The sequence below is a fragment of the Mytilus californianus genome, unplaced genomic scaffold (assembly GCF_021869535.1).
Source record: "Mytilus californianus isolate M0D057914Y unplaced genomic scaffold, xbMytCali1.0.p SCAF_4, whole genome shotgun sequence".
Taxonomy (NCBI): Eukaryota; Metazoa; Mollusca; class Bivalvia; order Mytilida; family Mytilidae; genus Mytilus; species Mytilus californianus.
In genome coordinates this window covers 84574152-84593568 of record NW_026262690.1, presented here as the reverse complement: position 1 = coordinate 84593568, position 19417 = coordinate 84574152, and the positions used below count along the sequence as shown (strand labels likewise).

Below are 19417 nucleotides of genomic sequence, written 5' to 3'. Positions count from 1 at the left end.
TAAAACATAGAAGATACCTCCCAACAGACAATATTTATAATGAAATGATAATAATCAAATATTTGAGAGGAGTAAAGGAGACATTTCTGTTGATAGGAAGAGGACATCTTAAAAAATTGGAAAAAAAATAATAAAAGGGAGACAATTCTGTGAGACATTGATTTCAGAAAATTGGGAAACAACTCACAAGAAGGAAAGGAAAGATAACTGAAAGGAGACAATTGAAAAAAAATAAAGGGGAGACATCTCATGGCAAAAGAAGGTAATTGAAAAATAAAGGAGAGATTACTCTTTGGACAAAAAGAGGTAACTAATGGCAAAAGTTAGGCAAATCAGTAAGAAAGGGAAGATGACTCAACCCAAGGGGAAGAAAAACTTGCTAAATTGGAGATTCCTAATGGCAAAGGAGAGGTAAATAAAGAAAAAAAAGATAACAGACAAAAGGGGATGTAACTATGACAAGTGGTTTACTGAAAGAATAATGGAGGCAAATTGCAAGACAAAAAGAGATAACTGAAAGAAAAATTGGAAGATTACTTATGGATAAAGAAAAGAAACGCTTGGTTAAAAAAGGTTAAAGTTATAAGGGGAGGCAGATCATTATTAAAGTTAAGGTTAATATGTTAAAATGGAAGATAAATCTTTACAAAAGGTAAGAAAACTAATGGAAAAGGGCTCTTGGTTAAAGGGAAGATAACTCATGGAAAAGGAGAGGCACATCTTTGAAAGGGAGATAACTCATGTCAAATGTGAGGCATTCTAGGATAAGAGGAATGATTGATTGTTGGTTGCTTAATGTCCAGTGGCAAATACTTCATGCATGTTCAGGATGAGTGGATAAGAGGGACATGATAAAAAAAATAAGAGGCAACTCATGAAAAAAGCAGAGATAACCAAAGATAAAAGGGGAGATAACTTATGACAGGAGGGGAAGTAACTCTTGATTTTAAGTTTGTAATTTTAAAATTGTTAAAATGCAAGATGACTCAACAAAAGAATAAAAAACAAATGGCAAAAAGGAGGGAACGCTTGGTTAAAGGGGAGACAACTCATGGAAATGGGGGATAGCACATGGCAAAAGGAAAACAGGGCAAAAATGGGAGCCAACTCTTGGTTATAGGGAAGGAAAATCTTTTGGTAAGATCGGAGATCTCTTTGTAAAAAGGAGAAATTATGACAGAAGAGGCAAGTCTAGGAAAAAGAGATAAATCATGGCAGGAAGGGATGCACCTGAAAAAAAAAATGCATGGAAGCTGTTGGTAAATGGTAGATGGTAGACGCATGGCAACATGTGGGGCATTTATAGGAAAGAAAAGGAGAGGCAACTATGAAAAAGAAAAGATAACTGAAAATAAAATATGGGATAACTCGTGGCAAAAGGGAGGTCACTCTTGAAAAAAAGAGTAGCTAATTTATGACAGAAGGGGAAGTAACCCATGATTACAAAAAGATAGAAAACTGATGGAAAAAAGGATGGCATTTTTTGTGAAAGGGGGATAACTCATGACAAAAATGGAGGCAACTCTTGGTTATAGGGAAGGCCTCATGGCAAAAGGTGACAACTGTGAATAAAGGAGATAACTTATGGAAATACAGGAGGCAACTCTTTTTGGGGAGATACCTGTTCTCATGAGTTTCCCAAGTTATCTGTGGGTAAGATGGGGGATAACTCTTTGTGAGAAAGGAGACACTTGTTGCTGAAAAGGAGGCAAGTCTAGGAGAGATGCACCTGAAAGAAAATATGAAAGAAAATAAGAGAGACAAAGGGGAGATAACTCATGACAAAAGGAAGGTTACTATTGATAAAATGTCAGATAAATCATTACAAAAGGATAGAAATCATTTGGAAAAAAAAGATACATTTCATGATTAAAAGGAAGAAAATTAATTGAAAATGGAAGGCATCTCTAAGTGAAAGGGGTTGACTCATGGAAAAAGACTGTTAAAGGTAAGATAACAGAAAGAAGGGTAGAAACTTCTGGCATGTACAGGAGGCAACTCTATGTTTTATGGGAGATAACTCATTAGAAAAGAGGTGACTTTAGGTATCTTATGAAAAAGATGAAATTTATGGCAGAAGGGGAGACAAGTCTAGCAAAAGGGAGAGGTTTTTTTCATGTTTACCAATGCATCCCACCAAGCCATGAGTAAAAGAAAAATGGGAATTATCTGCTGTTGAATTGTATATAATTCATGGAAAAATGTTAGGCACTTCTAGCTTAATGGGGGATAAATGTAAGAAAATGAGAGGCAACTCAGAACAAAAGGAGAGATAACTTATGGTAACAGGCTTGTAGCTTTTGGTAAAATAGGATGTAATTCATTGTAAAAATTCATTATGACAGAAGGACTCAGGACCAAGGAAACTTTTAGTTGAGGGAGAGATAATGCATGGCAAAAGGGGTGATATATTAGGGGGAGAAGGACAAATTATTGAGAAAAGGGGAGATAATTGACTATTCATACAGGTGAGATAATCATGGCAAAAAAGGGAGGCATCTTTTGGAACAGAATTGATATAAAGGAGATCACTTCAAGAAAAGGAGAGGCAAAAAAGGGGGGGGGGGGGGGGGGGGAATAACATATGGAAAATTTGACATGTCTAGAGTATGAGAAATATCTGAGAGAAAAGGGGAAATTTCTCCTGATAATAGGAGACTCTACAGAAAGAAAACTGGGAGATAATTTGGAAAATTATATTTACTCACTGGAGAATATTAATGGCAAATGGAAAGTGACATTAGAAAATGAGGAATTAAAGAAAAAGCAGAGATAATTCATGGCAAAGGGAAGTTGACTCATGACAACAATAGAAGGAACTCTTGGGAAAAGGGGAGGCAACTCTAGGAAAAGAGATAACTCATGGCAAAAGGGAGATAAAAAGTGCATAAAAACGATAAAATAGGAGATGAATTATGACAATAGGGACACCACACTGGGAAAAATATGAAATAACACATAACAAACCCTCATGGAGATTTTACTCAAGAATGAATTAAATACAAGTTGGAGACTGTTTTGTACAGGGGAGATATGTTGTTAAATGGGAAGGAGAAGCTTAAATGTTACAAAGGGGACGTTTCTTAATTAAGTTTTGTAAGCAAGTAAGTATATACTAATTTTATTTTAGTGCTACTGAAAAGTTGAATATTCTTTCAGACTTAATTCTAAAAAAAGTTATGAAACAAGTATAAATGTATGCCATTGTAAAAATCACAGAACTACTTGATAATGTTGACATTTTGTTACTTGAAAATGCTAGTTTAGTTACTGATGCTACTTGTGTTGCAGACAGAAGTGCAGATGTTAAAAGATAATCAAATAAACTTTTTGAAAATGAATCAATTGTAGCCAAATTTATTTCATATATATGTGCAAATATACTGGAAAGTTATGAAAGAAGTGATTAACAACCATTTTGTACAAGTTTCAGATTCATTTCCATTGAGTTTATTTTTATTTTGTTTAGGAAAATTGAAATAACATACATGCAGACTTTTTATTGAAGGACAAAATCCAGTAGTTCTGTTATCACATTTTAATCATATGATATCTTTTAGTGTTGTATATTACAAAATATGTTATTTGTTTCTGAATATAAATGATGAAATTTCATTGTGGAAATTTCATGAATAGAATATTTTAGCTTAAAAAAGGAATGATAGCCAAATTATAAGGAGACCTTTAGATTGTAGAGTTATTGATTGAAACCTTTACAACGAAATGGCTAATATTTGTTTTAAAGATGTAGAAAAAAAAATTTGTAAGGGTTCCGCGGAACCCATTGTCTCGCCTACTTTTGCTGTTAATCGCAGGCTCAGCAAAAATGAGGAAAAAAAATAATAAAAATATTCCTCTCTATACTATCTTTTGATTGTAAGTAGCTTCTGTCCAAGTTTAATAAATGTTTTAAAAACTTAAAATACGGAAAAAATGGAACCAAATTTTAACAAAATTTACTTCTAGATACTAGCTTTTAATCATAAACAAGCTTCTGTCCAAGTTTGGTACAAATCCAGGATAGTTTAAGAAAGTTGTTAAAATTTCAAAAACTTTAACCACAGAGTGAATGTAATGTTTCCTGGCAGAAAAACTAAGTCCATTTATAAGTAAAATACGGAAAAAATGGATTTTTTTTTTACAAAATTTACTTTTGAATATTATCTTATGATCATAAACAAGCTACTGTCCAAATTTGGTAGAAATCCAGGATAGTTTAAGTAAGTTATTAAAATTTCAAAAACTTTAACCACAGAGTGAATATTTGTGGACGCCGCCGACGACGGAATGTAGGATCGCTATGTCTCGCTTTTTCGACAAAAGTCGAAGGCTCGACAAAAAGGAAATGATATAGTTTTGAAAATGCCATTAACAATGCAAATTAAAGACCTAGATTGATGGGATGGACAGCTAAAGGACAACTAGTCTCTAATAACAGGACCAAAAAGTATCAGATTGATATGAGACAAAGATAGGGAAATTAACTACATGTATTGAGATTTTCAGAAATTAGAGAGTTTGTTCTGTTGGACTGAATAAGATTTTTACAGCATAGAAAGTATTCACAAAAATATACAAGCATTTTAAAACAAATAAAAACAAACACAAATCTCTTTATTACATCAAATTGATCTCTTTTTTGTATGATTATACACAGCTATAGCTATCTCTGTTCAAGTTCTATACATTGCTCATGTAACTACACCATGTGTATAATTCAGCAAATTTCACTGGTCATGCTGGTTCAAGGTTGATCATGTGACTTTAATATATAGGACTTTTGTACCAAATATATCTAGGGCCAACATTGCCTAGGGATTGATTGATTGATTTTGGTGTTTGCTACTTTCAGCACTGTTGGCTATTTTTTGGTTGCCTGAAAGATTATAAGCTTAATTTCTTAACAGTTACCAATATTATTGAAAATATTTTATAAATCATATCAGTACATGTACAAAAGCACTGACTACTGAGCTGATGATACCCTTTGAGACAAACAACTCACCAGCAGTGGTATCAACCCAGAGTTGAAGATACCCTTGGGGACTAGTAGTCCACCAGCAGTGGTATCAACCCAGAGCTGATGATACCCTTGGAGACTTACAGTTCACCAGCAGTAGCATCAACCTGGAGCTGATGATACCCTTGGGGACTAAAAGTTCATCAGCAGTGGTATAAACCCAGAGCTGATGATACCCTTGGAGACTAACAGTTCATCAGCAGTGGTATAAACCCAGAGCTGATGATACCCTTGGGGACTAACAGTTCATCAGCAGTGGTATAAACCCAGAGCTGATGATACCCTTGGAGACTAACAGTTCATCAGCAGTGGTATAAACCCAGAGCTGGTGATACCCTTGGAGACTAACAGTTCACCAGCAGTGGTATCAACCCAGAGTTGATGATACCCTTGGAGACTTACAGTTCACCAGCAGTAGCATCAACCTAGAGCTGATGATACCCTTGGGGACTAAAAGTTCATCAGCAGTGGTATAAACCCAGAGCTGATGATACCCTTGGAGACTAACAGTTCATCAGCAGTGGCATAAACCCAGAGCTGTTGATACCCTTGGGGACTAACAGTTCATCAGCAGTGGTATAAACCCAGAGCTGTTGATACCCTTGGGGACTAACAGTTCATCAGCAGTGGTATAAACCCAGAGCTGATGATACCCTTGGAGACTAACAATTCATCAGCAGTGGTATAAACCCAGAGCTGATGATACCCTTGGGGACTAACAGTTCATCAGCAGTGGTATAAACCCAGAGCTGTTGATACCCTTTGTGACTAGTAGCCCACCAGCAGTGGTATCAACCCAGTACTAAAAAGTTGAAATAACACTTTATGAATTGTTTGCGTACGGTGATCTTTATGATTACAATGATCCGTTTCAAAACTGCTTCCATGTGATACAAAGCTCACATTCTTAGTTGATAATTGCTTAGATGTTTGAGCAAAATGAGTACAATACTAACAAATTTAGAATACACCAAAAAAAAACTAAAAAAATAAAGTTTCATGACAATAATACAAGAGAATTGTTGTGTGCACATCTTTATGCAGTAATAAATTACACAAGTCAGTAACCAACAACAAAACTCAGTAATTATGTTTAGTATGGATGTGATGTTAACATGACCATTTGAAAATTCCCTTTTGAATACATATGAGAGGTGAAATGTCCATATATTATAATTTTACTCAAAATTCCAATTGAATAATAATTCTAGAAGTATTCAATTCCCAGTCAGTAGTGTTATGTCACAAGATTTCATTTATCCATCACGTCATTTTTTTTTAATTGACAAGTATTGTCCATAAAAGCATTGACCAAATGCACATTTTTAGTTGTAGCTCTTGTCTCTTCAGGTAAAATGTGATATGGTCATTGCTTTTACCTTCATTTAAAAGTATAAATACAATAATTTATTTAGGACTTGGAACATTCTGTACATGTTTTTTCTAACTTTCATTTGATTCTCATGAAAAAGTATTCATGAAAATTATGAAAAAAATTATTTTTCAAATGGCTCAGAATTGTGAAAACACGATTAAACACATTTCTGAACACTAATAGTTCAGTATTAATAATTATGTGAAAGAATATATTAATCTCATGGTTTCTCCCAAGCCTTGAAATCCATGAAAATGGATATCCAATGAATATTTATGAATCCACAGTATTAGAAATGCTTAGTATCTGCATTGTTAAAGACGTACAATATGCAGATTTTTTTACGTTGAAAGAGATGCACAGCCTTTACACTTCATAATGAATTGACCAATGAATGAACATTTAACTTAAATGTGCTTCTGTTACTTCAAATGCTCATTTTGCCTATGACGTTGTTAACCCTTTCCTCCATGAAAATTTTTTTTTTACATACCTGTTTCGCATAGGATTTTTCAATAAAATATTGAAAATAAGCTTACTTTAATGAAATATTGACTGTGCCTTTAATAGACCAGTTAAATATATATAATTTTGGTCAGTTATATATCAAAATTAGAACTTTATTTTCTGGTAATTTTTTTTCATATATTTTGTTGCCATGGTAACAATTTTATAGATATAAATACGAAAATACGCGAAAATTAGGGTAGCCACTTGTAACAGCAGTTACATCTTATGGAAACCATGATATGTTTGACTGTCTATGAATAAGCTGAATGTTAACCCTTTTTTTATGTGAAAACGTCCCAATTTTTTTCCATAGCAACAGATTTATTTCCCTAGCAACAAAGTAAATTGTGATGAAATTAAAAAAAATTTAGAAAAATTCATGTTTGTTGACTCTTATATTATGTAAATAGGAAACATAAAGGGATGTTTTATCATAATATGTTTCCCTAGCAACAGTTTCCATCCAGAGCAACCAAAGGAAATTTTCTTTAAAATATGCAAATTGAACAACAGTCCATAAAAAAAACCATTTTCAAAAAAATTTATCATTTCATTCACTGGAAAAACTTTACTTCTTGCAACCAAATGATGTCTTTAAAAAATAAGCTTCTACAAAAAAAAAGGGCAACAGTGGCTTAGTGGTCTAAGTAGTTGAACATCTGTAACACTAGCTTATCAACACTGAGGTTGTGAGTTTAAATCAGGCAGGAGGCAGGTGCGCTCGACTCCAATCTTAATTGACTAGGATTGTCAGTATTTCTGATGGTTCTCTTTTGGCACTCTGGCTTACTCCACCAATTAAATTTGACTGCCATGAAATAGCACAATAGAATCAATGAATTCAATATAAATTTGTTTTGTAATCCAATATTTTAATGCTCAAAGTCAAATGGCAAATGGTAGTCCATGTTGCTGATGATAGTGTTCAAAGCAGGATTCTCTGCATAAATGAATGTTACAGTTCGAGCAGCCATATACAGTTTCTTTTCGTTTCTTTTCTCCCTGCTTGGTGCACCATTTGCATCTTCTTTTTGTCCTGTTCAAACGAACACTAACATGGTTATTGTTAGGTTGTTGATTAACGATTCTCCTGTTCCTTTTGGTGAAATTCCCAATCAGTTGCTTGGCAATGTCGATGCGAAAATCCAACAAGGAATAGCGCTTCTTCCTTGGTTGATAACCAACAGATTCATTCATAACAATGAACGCATTAGTAATGCATAAGTTAATAATGTAAAAAAACAAATATTTCCACCATTTCTTTGCTGGTCTGCCTACAGGTGTTTTAGCACGGAGCTGATTGTTTCTGTCTACACCTCCCATGTAATTGTGATAACCTTCAACAGGGGGTGATCTGTTTATTTCAATCCTAGTGCCATTTTTCAGTCTTCTAAAGGTTGAGCCTTCACCTGTTGGATTAGAGTTGGTTGACAGGAAATGCACCTGAAAAGAAGTTTGTTAATTGTTCAGAATAGCATCAATAAAGTACAATAACAGACCAAGTAACTGGAAAACAATTCTTAATTGCTGTTCTTCATTTTTAAATGACAACAAGACCTTTAACTTTGAGCAACACATCCTGTAAATAAATATGTCATTTTTTTAATCTTATCTGTCAAAAAGGTTTTTTTAGGTTCATTTTCCTATTTCACAAATAGATATGAAACTAAAAACCCATTAGTATGATCTGTAAAATAAGTTAGATTTAAATGAATTCTTATTTTATTTAAATCATTTTATTGATAAATTTTCCTCATATGTCACTAAAACATTTACATCAATAGTACCGCTTAAGTCCATGCTAGGGGCCGTCTTGACCTTATTGTAGGGTATGAATGATTCGTTCATTGTTGAAGACCCTACATCATCTGTCAAGATGAAGAACAGGAATAAAAGCCCTGTTCATTGATAATTTTCTATGTTTTCAATGTATTGTGTGCGATTTTGTCCCATGTACATTTACTCCATATCCTTTCATTTTTTCTACATATTATTTTCTGTTTACTTACTTTTTTCTTATCTTGCCACACAGTTGCTACCAGATTGCCGTTCTGGCGGGCAATACTCTCCCCTCGAGCCATCCTGGGGGGATCTGTTATGTCTTCTGGAAGACCAACTGCTGTGCATTTTATTGTACCACATCCATAAATGCCATTTCTTTCTAAACATCTAAACAATGGTACTGATGTAAAGTATCTGAAAATAAATATGAAAAAAGTATAATTTTTGTTTCTATGATTTATCTTTTCCAAAAATCAGGTCGATCAATTATAACACAAGAGATTAAAAATTTGTTTTAAAACCTCTATCCCAAATCCTTGTTCTATTCATAATTTTGTTTGTATTTTTTTTAAGCCCATGTTTATCTCCTTGTTTATTTACTATCTAGGTTTTTTCATATTTTATTAATTGTTTTTGACATTTGACGAATGTTCACAACATCTCATTGTAGGCATCAGTACAACACTCATGGTCAGTATTCTGTTAATTTGCATATTTCAAGGTGTAATTAATATACACTTTAGATTCATTATTGTTTTTCCTATTTTAATGTAATTAAGAAATTACCTATCCATATATATATGGTGTCCTTTCCATTTGAGGTCCTTGCATAGCAGTTTCACCACTTTTTCCCCTAGTTTAGGCCCTTTGTTTGGATCGTCCTTGCCCATGTAAACATTAAATTGATGACAGTATCCAGATGTTGAATCAGCCCGCATCCAAACTTTCATGCCTCTTTTGATTGGTTTTCCTGACAAAAAAAATCATCATTTCACATTCTATTTCTATTTTTTTTTCAGGTCTATAAAGAAAATATGTTAAAATAAGAAGATGTGGTATAATTGCCAATGAGACAACTCTCCACCTTGGACCAAATGACATAGATGTTAACAACTATAGGTCACCGTTCTGCCTTCAACAATGAGCAAAACTACACCGCATATTCAGCTATAAAGACTAAAAATTGATATTTGTTTTCAAGAATGTTGAGAGATCTAACTAAAATATGATTTTGCAGATGTTTCAAATGAAAAAGGCGACAATCATCTTAGAATGTCAATTGTTTGTTTATATTGAAATTAGCAGAAATAAAATCAAATGACAATATATTTACAAGTGAAAGAGAGGGGAAAGATACCACAGGGATATTCAAACTCAAAAGTCGAAAATGCAACCAGATAGAAAAACATTTTTTTCTGCTCTTTGGTCGGGTTGTTGTCTCTTTGACACATTCCCCATTCTCAATTTTACTTAGACCTCCAATGTAAAAGAAGAATAAGGATTGTATTCAATTGTGTACAAATAATAAAATTACCTGGCATGTACTGTTTAATTGAAAATCTTCCCTTGTATTTCACCATTGCTTCATCCACTGTTTGATTCTGTTTTGGTTTGTAATGGTCTTTGAAAGTATGATCTACCATGTTGATGATTGGTCTAACTTTATGTAGTTTGTCGAAACCTTCAGTGTCCCTTGGTACTGCTGTTTGATTGTTATTGACATGAATATACTGATATAGTTTTGAGAATCTGTTTTCTGTCATCACACTTCTTATACCAGTGTTCCCTAAGAATGGATCTGAACTCCAGTACAGTCTGTATGATGCCAACTGCATCACCCCCATCAAAATGTTGATTCCAATGAATGCTTTGATTTCATCAGTAGTAACCTGTTAAATTAGAGTTAATACTCAGGTTTATTGCAAGAAAGAGCTGTGGCATTTAGGTATTGAGTACGTTCAATAATCCAGTTATTATGTATTTGATATTTGAAATAAACTTTCTTTGTCCTGGTATTCAATATATAAATAAATTTCAAAACTGAAGGTCCCGTAAGTCAAGCTCAAAAGATGATGTGCCAAACTTGGGACTTAAATACATGTATCAATATGCAGCCCAATCCCAGGCATTAAACATGTTGAATACCATGACTTGCATAGGTAGAACAAAAAATGAAAAGGAGGTACATAGTTGCATTGTTTGGATGAAAATCTATGAGCATAATTAAATGATACAGAGAAGAGATAAAGAACATGTAGTGAATGTGTACAATGGTGTGCATTTACATTGTAGGATATCTTTGCCATATAAAAGTTAAAAAAAAAAAAATTCGGATGAAGAAATGAAATTGAAAGCAGTGGCGGATCCAGAATTTTTCATAAGGGGTGGGGGCCTGCTGACTGACCTTAAGGGGGGGGGGGGGGGGGGCCCACTCCAGTCATGCTTCAGTGATTCCCTATTAATCAACCAAATTTTTCCCACAAAAGGGAGAGCCTGGGCCCACCCCTGGATCTGCCTATGGAAAGAAGTACATTTTTGATAGCAAGATTATGCAAGATTTTAACAAATTCTGTTAGGCATTTGCAGTGGCAAATCCGCAAGGGGGGGTGGGGTTTGGAACTCCCTTTTTTTTTTTACAATCAATGCATTTGAATAGGGACATATAGTTGGACCCCCCCCCCCCCCCCCCCAGCACTTGCCTCAAAAATTATCAACATAACCCTCTCTGTCTTTAGAATAGACATCTTCATTACTCCCCATCTCTTTTTCCCAGGTCCATAGAAGATTTTAAAGAAAAAGTTGAGATTGATGGAGGACAGTTTCATTTATAAGACATGAAACATACACCAATCTCAATATTTATGATAACATTTTGTTTACCTCTTCCCAATGCTGGTCATTTTCTGAAGTCTGTTCAGCATACAAGTTTGTTTGCTCTGATAGGTGTTGAAAAAATCGTTCTTCAAAAAACAACTGAAAAAAATCAACAGCTTGTGCGTTCAATGGCAACATGTGCACAGGACCTGTCATTTCATTGAAATCTGGTATTTCAATATCCTCCAACTGTTCAGACCAAAAGTCATCATCAGATACACTAGTGAGTTGGCTGCTCGGAATTTCACTCAGCTGTGATTCAAACTCACCATCACTGTCCGGCAATTCATCATCGTCTTCCTCAATATCAGAATCAGGGTTTCTGTCAGAAAGGTCTGAACCTACTTCAGATTCTTCCTCAAATGATAAATCTGATGTTCTCACTGAACTAGGAGGGCTAACTGAACCTGGACTGTCATTTTCGTCCTCCAAATCTGATAACCCGAACCCCGAAAATTGCGAAGATTGGGAAGAAAGGAAAATCTCCATTTCTTCAGTCGGCCATGTTTTATTATCCAAAATGAATTGCCAAGTACACAAAAGTAAAAGCTGTTTATTTTTTTTTTGCAAAATGATATTTCATGAACATAGAAGTTCACGGAATACTGTATAGATGTATTTATTAAAATAAAGTACGAGGATAAAAGGGTATCGTCTTTTTTACGAGAAAACAGCACTGCAAGTACGGTACTATATTATGAATTCCGAGCCGTGGGCGGGGTTTAGAAGTTCGATCAGAAAAAGTTGAAAAACTAGTTATTTACGTTCAATTTATTAAGAAAATGATTGAGGTTTAAAAAATCATTCCTTTTTCTTGAAATATTTCTTTAAAACATTGCAATGAAATGTTTTTTCTGGTTAATAAAAGTTATGTGTTCCCGCCCACTTTATGACTCGTTGATGCGTAATCGCCGGAAGTCGGAAAAGGGATTCCCCAAAGAATTCACATGTTTACATTTTACACGGTATCACCTTCTTGTTCAAAATGTGTCGGAGAAAAAGAGTGGTATGGCATCGACTGCATATCTTTCAATTCTTAATCGAATTTCTGATATTCCAAATGCTATTTTAAACACAATTGTGTAATGCAGAGTATTTTATTGCAATTTTCTTCTGCTCTAAACTGGGAAATGACATCGACTTGATCTTCCATCATTTTTAAAATTTAAAAAATCTTACCAAAAGTCATTAAACTCGAAACTGTATCGTACAAAATGAAGATAAGGCATTCAATCAACAGTTGTTATCAATAACTCATGACAAAAATCGTAATTAATGCAATTTCAGCTGCTTTGAAAAGTTGTCAACAAAAAGTTGGACAAAATGGCGACGGCGTTAAAAAAAAGAAAACAACAACAAGTTTAAAATTATAATTCACGTTGATAAAAAATTATTTCATCAAGAAAATTTACACCAGTTATTCACAAGTTTATACTTCTTATTTTGGATACAAATTTGATAAATTTTGACACGGATTACTCGAGGACAAAGCGTTTCAACTGAGGTTGTTAACAGAGGCGTCAAAAGGCGTCATTATGGAGTAAAGGGGGAGGCGTCAAAAGGCGTCATTATGGAGGAAAGGGTTAATGTTTTCATTGACAACGTCACATGCACCCTTAGTTTCTGACTAAGATTTTCTTTCTCAAGCGAGTAGCATGATATGACAAATTATCACAAAAAGATATCAAAGGAAAAATACACAAAATAGCCATACTCCATTCTGATTATCATGGAAAGATATCCATGTAAATAAGAAAAAAAACATACCATTGGACTTATTTAAGGACAGTCATCAAAACATGCACTTTATTCAAGATATGAATGTGATTTACATATTTACTCAGTTTTACACTTTCTTCTGATTATCATGAAAAGATATCAATACTGTAATATGTCTCAAAACATGTTTTAAAGTCAAATGATCTCTTATAAACCTTATTGCTACAGTATTTGTCCACCATTACTGGACATAACTGATCTTCCAGTAAAATATTTAAATCCTTAATAGCCAACAACCACAGCCAACAACCACAGAAAACAAGGGATTCTTGTATGACGTCAAATTAAAAGGTCAAGTGATATTAACTGTTCTCAGATGATTTTGTTGTGTATAGAAAACATAAAACAGTTAATTTTTCCCCCGTATTGTACTGATTGTAAGATTGATTTTACTTCTTTAAGTTCCTCTAACTTGACCGAGTACTGTAACCAGGATGTCTAACCGCGGGGTGGGTTACCTGTAGAAAATATGAAAATAGTCTATTGAGCTATATGGGTTCCTTTCAATTGTTAACCACATAAAGACTTCTAGATTTCAGAATTTTTAATGCAATTTTTTGGGGGGTGAATATGTTGTTTCACATTGACAACCAACCTGTCTTACAATAAAATACTAAATAAAATAGCCACCAATACTGCAAATGAGCAAATGACCATCTTTATAGTAAAAGACAACCAATGTGTAAGAGGAACCAGTCAGATTATGTAAATGTGGATATTTATTGCAACTTTTTTGCAGTTTTTTTTTAATATATTATAGAATGTATTATAATCTTAGATATATCCACACCTTCAGGGTACGTTTTTTTATGGTGTATGTATGTAATTATGGTTCCTTAACTGATTCTAGAGATATTGCACAAATGCATGACCAATGCATGACACTATGTTTGATTGAAAAAAACCTTTCTATTTAACTAACAGATCAAATCCATATTTGTCAAACACCAGATTATTTCCATTTCAAGTATCAGATTTTCAGGGTGCTTGAACTCAAGTATAAATATTGTCACTTGAAGAAACATACGTATTCCAAATATGAAAATATACCGGTAGTTTTAAAATTAAGGAAAATTGCAACACAATCCATTATATCTGTTGACAGTACAAAGTTAGTTAACATGCAGTTAAAGATTAGTGTATAGATACTAGTAGATATGATAACTTATCCCTCGATGCCACTGTAAGTCGGAAGACTTGGACAACAGCAAACGAAGAATTATGTTATCATATTGACCACCGTTAGTATGCAAGTGATTGGATTAAACTGTCTACAAACATACTGTAAATTCAGAAATTATTGCGGTGTTTTTATTATTGCAAAAAATGTGACAGGGTTATAATCGCAATAATTTAAACTTGCATTTTGAAATTTTTTATATGAATTAAACAGGACTTTTCTCAATATCGCAAAAATTAAAATCGCATTTTAGTCTAAAATGACAAAATCGCAATAATAAATGCACGCAATAATTTCTGAATTTACAGTAATGAATTATTGAGCATATGGGTTTTATTAAAATAAGAAAAATGCTTTTGATTAAAGTAAAGAATGAAAAAATATACCGCAATCAAGTGAAAATGTGACGACAAATAAATCTTCTAAGAATCTGAAAATTATAGTTTTTTGGATTCAGTACTTTTGAAATTAATATATAATGTAAAATGGGTTTTTCAAAAAAAAAAACACCACTTGTATACACAGGACATAGAATCAGTTAAGGAATTTGTAGGTCAATTGGTCTAAGACTGGTTTCTGCTTCCACAGTTAAACCCTGCTGATTGAATGTAACTAGGAATTGAAAACCAATCTATATAGGTCACTCATGACAATTCTTACTCTATATATCAGTTATCTTCTCAATGTTAACTTGTTATTCAAAGAATATGCACACAAAATAAAAATTCAAATTTTTTTCACAATATGTAGCCTTTCTTCTGGAATCAAAACAAAGAAACTATAAACCAATGAAATTAAAGGTATCTTTATACTTCAACCAATGAAATTATATGTTTTACCCCATGTTTAGTTTTACAAACCCTAGGCATATATGAAATGAATTTGTTTGTGTCCTATGGCAAGTTTGATCTCTGCTCATGTTCAATGATGGATGTCTGATTGTTTTAATTATTACATTTGAAAAGAAAATATATTTTGTAATAGGGTAGCTAACTTGGTGACATTTATTAACATTATAATAATAATAATAAAAATCATTAATTAGAGAATCCTTAGCAAATTGATGTTTTTTAAATCATGTACAAAATGTTTTCATTGCTGTACAGAGATTCAATATAAACTTCTAGTATTGCATTCACTTGGCTTTCACCAAACCAAACAGAATCCACAAAGTTTTGCAAGATCTAGGGTATAGTCATTTCCCTGAGTATAGCACTTCTATATAGCAAAAATTCACCACCTAGCTTTTCAATAAACTTAACTGCTTAAAACACTCTTCAACGTATTATTAAAATTTTGTCAGGGTTAAACTGAAGATTAGACTATTGAAAAAGTGTTAAATTTTTTAATGGTCATCACTTAAACACGCGTGTTGAAAATTGATAGTTAGATGTTCATATTCTTTTTATTTTAATATAGCTATTTATGAATAAAGGACACAATTTTTATTATTAGGGTTTTTTTTAACTATTTTTTTTTATATAAACCTCTTTTGGAAGAGTTTAGTACACATTAATTTTCATTAATTTTCAGAATAGAATTGTCTCTGATACATTTTTAGCTTTGAGATAATTATCAATATACAATTTTGATTTGATATTTACAGACACAACCAAAACCAAAGTTAGGTGGAGATGGACATGATCTTTGTCATGGTGGAATGTTCAAGGATTTCCAAAAGAAACATCAAAAATTTTATTCAACACAAGAAGGTAAAAGTTCTTTGCCAGTCAATTAATTTTATGTAGATTGGGGCATGTAAAGTAACGCTTCCACATGATTTTGTATGATGGTCGAGTTGGTGAGATTTATATGTTTAATTTATATGGACAAAAGGACATTAAAGCTAGATCATTACAAATGTAACAGAGTAAAAATAAAAATTATTTGAAATATAAATTTTATTAAAATTGAGAATGGAAATGGGGAATGTGTCAAAGAGATAACAACCCGACCAAAGAACAGAAAACAGCCCAAGGCCACCAATGGGTCTTCAACACAGTGAGAAAATTTGATATTGCATTTGATAATTTTTTTTGATTTTTTTTTTTTTTTTAACAATTATGTTATTTTTTTCACTAAATGGTTGTTACTGGACTAACTAGTGATCTTATTTTGTTTACAGAGGAGAAAAAAAGATTTGGTATTTTTTGTGAGAACATGAAAACTGTCAGAAAAATCCAGAAGAAAGAACAAGGAACTGCAGTGTATGGAGCTACCAAGTTTGCTGATTTGACAGGTAAGATTTGCATTTGAATAAGGGACAAGCAAAACATATGCTTGAGTGACACAATTTATTGTTTTAATGGGTAAAGTTTATTTTTAACTAATGTTATACACCACAAAACAATGTGGTGACAGTGACATTATCTCAGTTTAAAGAAAACAAGAGAGTTTCATTATGTCAAAGAAATTTTGATATGTTTAAATCCAAATATAAGTCAAAATAGAACAAATCCGAGATACAAAGTTATTGGCTGTTTTCTTGTCCAATTTGATAGTAAAAATTTATCAATTTGAAATTGTAGAGAAGGAATTCAAGAAATATGTTGGAAAGAAATGGAACTTGATAAAGAATACCAACAAAGACATGAAACAAGCTTATATCAGACCCAGATCAATCCCAGAATCCTTTGATTGGAGAGATCACAATGCAGTCTCTGATGTGAAGAATCAGGTATACAAATTTAGACCAGTTTGTCTCATTTTAATCTCTTTACTGGCTCTTGACAAAGATTTGAGATATTTTTCTATCTTTGATCATGTACTGTTTGATAATAATAAGGTAGCAAAAACCCTTCAGTTACAGAGTCAGTTACAGAGAAGAATCAGGACATTGATAATCTAGTATGGCCTTTTGGTTATATTCATGATCTCTTTTCATAAAGAAAAATCTAAGTTACTGAAATTGATAGCAATTAATACTGAATTTTTCATGATAAGGGTTTGATAATAAGATCCATTGTAAAGATGTCCTTGACCTTCGTTAGAAATATTTAGATATGGAAACCAATTGTTCTGAAATTTAGAGTCAAAGTCATCAAAATAAAAAAAAGTTATTTTCATGGTTATTCTTTCAACTGAGGTATGATGAAGTGAAAAAAAAACATTTTTTAATGGTTTTATTTATAAGAATAAAAGATCTTTCAAACTGGAATTATGCTTTTTTTCAGGGAAGCTGTGGATCATGTTGGGCTTTCTCTACAACAGGCAACATAGAGGGACAGTGGGCAATACAGAAGAAACAACTGGTGTCTTTATCAGAGCAGGGTAAGCTATTGACAGCGAGGGGCTATACAAAAAAGTTAAATCCATACCAGTTGGCAATGTTACAATATTATACCCCCACTCCTCACCCCATCTACGATAGCAGAGGGGCATTATGTTTTCTTGTCATTATGTTGGTCCGTCTATTATCAGACTGGCTCTTATTCCAACAGCTTGTCAATGTTTTTCACAAAGTTAACTAAAAGAGGAGAAATAACTTATGGAAAAATTATGAAAGGAGTAAAAAATTTAAAACAGATTTTTAGTTAAACATTGTATAAAGTCTTATTCAGTATTCAGTCCTACACATTTTTATTGACTTATTCATTTGTGCTTAAGATCAAACCATGTCAGCAGGATATGGCTATATTGTGATGAAAATCCCTTACTGATATTTAAACAAAAGGTTTGTTATATAAAACAAGGTTTGATTTATATATAAAAAAAAAACTCAATACTAAAATCAATTACTTAACATAAACACTATTTTGAATAGGACATTTTTCCACTTAGTGAATAAATTGTCAAGCTATAGATTAGTCATAGTTTTGGTAAAAGTACTTATGTCTGATGACAGATCAATAGTCTTACTGAAGGACATTAAAGGTCAAGTGTTTTGGATTCCTGAATCTGTCTTATCTTTCAACATGTGGTTAAATTCAGATTAATATTACATGTATTCTTATGCACTTTATAAACTGGAGTATTATCAGAGGTGAATATCTCTTATTGTCCTAAAATAGTTTACATGGAAAATCCATTTATAAGTGATGTAATTTATAATTAGATTGTATAGATAAGATAAAGTTAAAAATCAGCATTTGATATTTGGATAAAGTTTACTTTAAAAAAATGAAATTCAAGCATCCTTCTCAATTAAGGACAAATTATTCAAAAGTTGACAAACAAAAAGAGACAATAACTTTTAATAAGTGAATATACTAATGAGCATGTGACAGACTGTCCTCATATCTGGACACAGTGAAAATAAGTTCAAAGTTTGGACTTAATTCAGGATATTTGAGAGTCAGTGTCTGCCCAGTCTGGTATAGGATATGTTTACTGAAGATCAATCAAACCCTTTCCCCATTTTCTGTATTTCCTTTTAATTATTTAAGAGGAGCCAAAAATAAGAATCCTTAGGTGTAATTTCTAGAGGTTGATGAATTGTAATTAATCACAAAAAATACAATTAGAAAAAAAAAAACAAATCACAAATTGTTTTCAACATTTTCTTCGAAAAATGCCCGAGTGTACTCAGTCAGGAATATGACAGTTATTTTTCATTCGTTCTATTGGTTGTTAAAGTCTAACATTTGATAATGTCAGTTTTTGTGGACTTCTCCCTTTTTGAATTTAGTTTGGAGTTCGGTATTTTTGTTATACTTTTTTGCAATCTATCAAGAATTACAGATTATATTTTTATTACTTATCACGATTATTGATTTTTAATGTTAAATTGTTATTCTTCGTTAATTAAACTTCCTTACCCAAAAAGATATGTTTACAAGAATTTTTTCAATTATGATGTGATTAAAAATGCTTCTAAAGTTATGAATGCTGATTAAATTGATAATTGCTGGCATGACTGCTTGATACGCCCTTCATTCATTAGTTGTATTTTAGATGA

General features: G+C 32.6%; 2 protein-coding genes across 7 annotated transcripts in view; one reads left to right on the top strand and one right to left on the bottom strand.

Annotated features, from left to right (window-relative positions):
* Positions 1-19417, top strand: part of LOC127738760 (cathepsin L-like) — a 50212-nt gene that overhangs the window by 19477 nt on the left and 11318 nt on the right. For all 6 annotated transcript variants that reach the window (XM_052250114.1, XM_052250116.1, XM_052250119.1 and 3 more), the window contains 4 exons: positions 16127-16232; positions 16646-16759; positions 17049-17197; positions 17694-17790. In XM_052250114.1, coding sequence (XP_052106074.1) covers positions 16127-16232; positions 16646-16759; positions 17049-17197; positions 17694-17790 — 466 coding nt within the window. The remainder of the gene's footprint in view (positions 1-16126; positions 16233-16645; positions 16760-17048; positions 17198-17693; positions 17791-19417) is intronic.
* Positions 7757-12072, bottom strand: LOC127738756 (piggyBac transposable element-derived protein 4-like). Its single transcript, XM_052250111.1, has 5 exons — positions 11568-12072; positions 10222-10576; positions 9474-9657; positions 8915-9101; positions 7757-8348 (listed from the first exon to the last, which is right to left on the bottom strand). The coding sequence occupies exons 1-5, from the start codon at positions 12048-12050 to the stop codon at positions 7791-7793; spliced, it is 1767 nt and encodes a 588-aa protein (XP_052106071.1). The 5' UTR covers positions 12051-12072; the 3' UTR covers positions 7757-7790.